At 39.1% G+C, this 4498-nt stretch overlaps 1 protein-coding gene across 1 annotated transcript; it reads right to left on the bottom strand.

The window, feature by feature from the left end:
* Window positions 1-207: 207 nt before the first annotated feature.
* LOC307262395 (uncharacterized protein) lies at window positions 208-3711 on the bottom strand. Its single transcript, XM_080043262.1, has 4 exons — window positions 3641-3711; window positions 1754-1871; window positions 1374-1466; window positions 208-661 (listed from the first exon to the last, which is right to left on the bottom strand). Exons 1-4 carry the CDS (start codon window positions 3691-3693, stop codon window positions 590-592), a joined length of 336 nt encoding a protein of 111 aa, XP_079899388.1. The 5' UTR covers window positions 3694-3711; the 3' UTR covers window positions 208-589.
* Between the last annotated feature and the right edge of the window lie 787 nt (window positions 3712-4498).

A 4498-nucleotide genomic window follows, 5' to 3' on the forward strand; every position in this document is an offset into this window, starting at 1 on the left:
CTTGTTTCTGGCAGCCGCCAGTTAAAGTTATAAAAATCCTCCAAGTCAATATGATACCATCTCAACATTTCACCTAATATTTAAAAATAAGTTTGAAAAAATTATTCCAAAAATGGTTTTACTTATAAGTGATAATAAATATTGAGATTTCTGTAAATATAAAAAGGAACTTATTTTACAGTTTTAAATCTGACAAACTCTGTGCATAGTAATGCATAAAACCATCAAAAACACCAAAGTTATGTATTCTTGTGCGTGCTAAACATAGATTCTGCTCTACAGCCAGTGTGTTTTGTTCTTTTTGGACCATATCGAAACAAAAATGGAACCTTTCACCTGCTCTTCCAAAAACGTGTGACAAAATGTGTGTATATCACCTTGTGGTTTGAAGAATATTTGTCTCTCATGTGTAGTCACTGTTTTCAAGTCTGCCATACAGATTTTAGACTTTGGGGGACATCTTATGTTGCTTGAGATGCATGATGATTTTCTGGAGCACCTCAAAAGTGAAAGAAAGGGGTGCTGGAAAAGCTAGGTTCAGGTCAGTCCATGCAAAACCTCCACACCCTCGATGAAGAGGCCCATGTTTTCAGGTGGCTCCTGCGGTCCTTCCCCATGCTTTCGAAAGACAAACTCTGCAATGGCGAGCTGCTCCAGAGTCCTACAGTACATGACACAAAACATCACTGTCATCAATTTGCACTTGTATGCAGTAACTAACTATGAACCTTGTATGGTACAATAATATCACTGGCATTAGTCTTGAGTCCATTTTTGTGAAAATGCACTAATTATTCTAATGAGTAATTCAAGTATACTTTGTGTCTTGATTTTATCTGTATTTTTTTCAGGGCCCTTGACTTACTTTTTCACTATACTAGTACCTCTATCGTATGAATGTACAACAGTACATCAAATAATTTCTAATCATGTTTTGCATATTTGTTGCAATCTAGAGTAGGGGTGTGCACGTGTACATGTGTAACCGGTTAGTAAATCAAAACCATTTAGGTAAAATCAATAAACGAAAACCTTTCTCTCTCCCCCCCCGCTAATACAGTTTTTAAATATGTTCTGGAGACACGCATTTATTAATTTTACAAACTATTTGGGGATGATAAAAGCTAGTCTGCCGAATCTGTCTGTTCCTCTGTGTGTGTGTGTGTGTGTGTGTGTGTGTATCGGCACTGCAGACAAACATGCGCGCGCACACTAATACACACACGCGCAGAGTCACCGTTGGGCATGAGTCACAGCCATGGACGAGTGATGAAAGATTAAAGTTACCCGGTTGACGTGAACTACGCTCGTAAGTAGACCAAACTTTATAACACCTGTTCAACCTGCATAAAAGTGTAACTGTTGAAGCTTACCGGATATTCCTTGATCAAGTCATCTGCATCCTCTCCGAGGCAGATGATGAAGGCTTTCGGTACACACTCCCTCCGAAGAAGAATGTCGTCAGTCTAGGACAACATGATATTGATTAATTTTCAATTCAATCAGTTTCATAATCGAAGACACTCTTAAAACTTAAATCCTACAATTTATTTAAAAATAAATGGACATTTGTAATGCCAGAGTTTCATTAGAAAATAAATGTAAGCTCAATGGTGTGATGGTGAAACATGAGCTGCATATATTAAAGACACTATAATGGTCTGCCCTTGTTATGTATCTGTAAAAGATAGGGAAACTCTGACACCCTCTAAGCTACAAAGGAAACTTGTTTTGTTTGATGCTCCAGATGTACCTGGTCCAAAGTGTCCGTCATTTGGCCTGTTGATCCACCTTTGATCGGCTGACTTGAGTGACTGTAACTGGGCCATGGACCCAGGAACAGCCATGAACCACAGGAACTCAGAATGGATCTAAAACAAATAGTGAATTAATAAAAGAAAATGCAAATTACTTCACTCTGTATACAATCTCAGTATTAAATGTGTTATTATGCTACAGCACTTTGCCACTGTTTTGAAAGTGGCTATAAGCTTTTTATGGCCATTTGTCACAACAAAGCTGTGTCACCTGACTACATTTTTCTTATCATCACCTCCCTAGTCTGGCTGAACCGTTTCCGCCAGCGTCTAAGCGCTGGCGTCGGCTAACAACGCTACGCCTCCATTGGCTGCTTCCCGGGGCTAGCCCCGCCGTAGATGATTGTGATTGGTTTAAAGAAATAAAAACAGGCCAGCCCCGAATAGACGGCTCTAAACGGCATGCTTCCAGACCATACTACTTGCTGTAGTTTGGTCTGGCTTTGCGAGACTATCACCTCCCCAACATGAGTTTTCATTTTCACACTGTTTAACCCTTCTGACGAGAATCCTTCGCACACCTTTATAATGAGGGCTACAAATGGCTTTAAAAAGGACTGTGGCTGAACTGGAAAAACAATTTGCCTGACATAAAAAAAGACATGCCATTGGCAGGGTGCAGTAACTTGTACTCTAACCCTGCGTGGTAAACTGAATGTGGCTACACACAGCCACATTGAAGCCTTATAAATAGCACTCTATTTAGCACTCAATACTGCAGTTTAACTTACCTTTGGGTAGTTCAATTATTTGTGTCCCGGCCTGAAGTAACCACCACCAATCAGGGAAAGAATCATGAAAAGAAAATTAAAAATGCATTAATATTAACTAAGGGAGTGGCGTTTCATTTCAATGTTAAGCCAAATGTGGTATAGAAGGAGAAAACAGTCTGCTGCGATATAGCAAACTAATATGAGCTGGACTGGTGAATGCTTTAACCACCGAGAAACGTATAACTATGGGGTTTCACCGCTGCTGCCTCCATGTCAAACAAGCCACAGAGGCAGTTATCACTGCGTTTCACAGCTAGGTTGAGTGTTTGGTTGTCACGAGAACTACATGACACACACACGCAGGAACGAATGGCCCAAACAGACACGCGGGCGCAGTTCAGTTTATTCTACCTGTCCGCTAGCAAACTAATAATGATAGAAGGAATAGTAGTGGTGTTGTTTATTTAGCAGCCGGACTCACCTCCGTGCTTTCATCAGAACGACATGCGACTCTCATTGGTGCTGCCTGAGTATTCATACTAAAAACGTTGATAGCGGATGCGGTGACGGCAGTAACACACACACACACACACACACACACACACACGCACGCACACACGCGCACACACACACACACACACACACACACACACACACACACGCGGTGTACTGAACAACAGGCGCACGCAGCTCGGTGGTAAATAAATGTAAATGTATCTGGCCTTACCAGTAGCCTACACAGCATGCTAACCCGGAGAGCAGAGCACTCAGCACCGCGCGCAAATTACTAACCGTTCACTCTACATGTGTCCGCTGGCAAAATGCAATTAATTACTGACCAGTTAACAGCCAAACTATCACCTTTAAATGCCACGGGAAGTTGTACACACAAGTGGTTTGAACAAATGGCCAACAATTTCTCACAGAATCAGATAAATTAATCGAAAATTATAAGCTAACCTGAAGGACACAGCATGACTTTGCTGGTCCGGCTCAGTTTAGCTTAGTTAACCTTAAGACGAAACACTGTAACCATTACAGGCAGAACATTTATTATCCGACAATTAACATTTCATTTGTAAAACATTACTTTGTCTGTATTAAACTTACCGTTTTGTTGGGGCGCCGTGACCGTGTGCGAGACGAGTGCGAGGAGAAAACATGGCGGCTTCACAGGAAAATTTTAGCTGAAAAAGACGTTGACGTAAACGTCCACGTCATGACGTTAGACAGGAAAACCTAATTGAAGCGCTTTCATTTGCATAAGAAAAGCAAGTCAATGTCAGGTCTATGTAGTACAGTACAATTTCAATTTGATGTAATCCACAAAAGTACGTTGCCATCGCTAAAGCAGAAAACTGAGTCAGACTTATTCAAAACAGTGCGTTACTTCAACTTTTCAAAAATACACTTTTTAGAGTGTAGCTATAAAAAATATTATACATCGATATTTTTTCTACTTTTTTAGGCTTGAATTTTAAACCAACATCAGTACTAATCATAAATTGAATTTTTGTGTTAGGAAAAGAACCTCACCTGCAGTCCAGGCACATTTTCCACTCTTTTTGTTATTATCCACACTGTAAGCCCGGACAAGTAGAGTTTACTCAAACTTTCCAGTAAACCGGTTGCCTTAAAAAAGTAAGTAATGTAAAACTAAAACTTGAGTTGATTGCAATTGTTATTTTAAGTTCAATACAATAATGCCAAGTTGATTTAAATTAAAATATTTTGTAGTATTAATTGCTTTGCACAATAACTTCACTTTAATTATTAAGTTTGTGTGAGTATTATTTTTAAGTTCAATAGATTATATGCAAATTTCATTTAAATTAAAATCTCTTGTAGTATCAATTGATTTACCCAATTTCTCCACTTAACATTTTAAGTTTGGGAGTAATATTCTTATTTATACTTTAAATGATTGATTTGTTAAAGAAAAAAGTACAACAAAAGTACATTCTTATT

The sequence above is a fragment of the Ammodytes marinus genome, assembly GCF_949987685.1.
Source record: "Ammodytes marinus genome assembly, chromosome: 16".
Taxonomy (NCBI): Eukaryota; Metazoa; Chordata; class Actinopteri; order Uranoscopiformes; family Ammodytidae; genus Ammodytes; species Ammodytes marinus.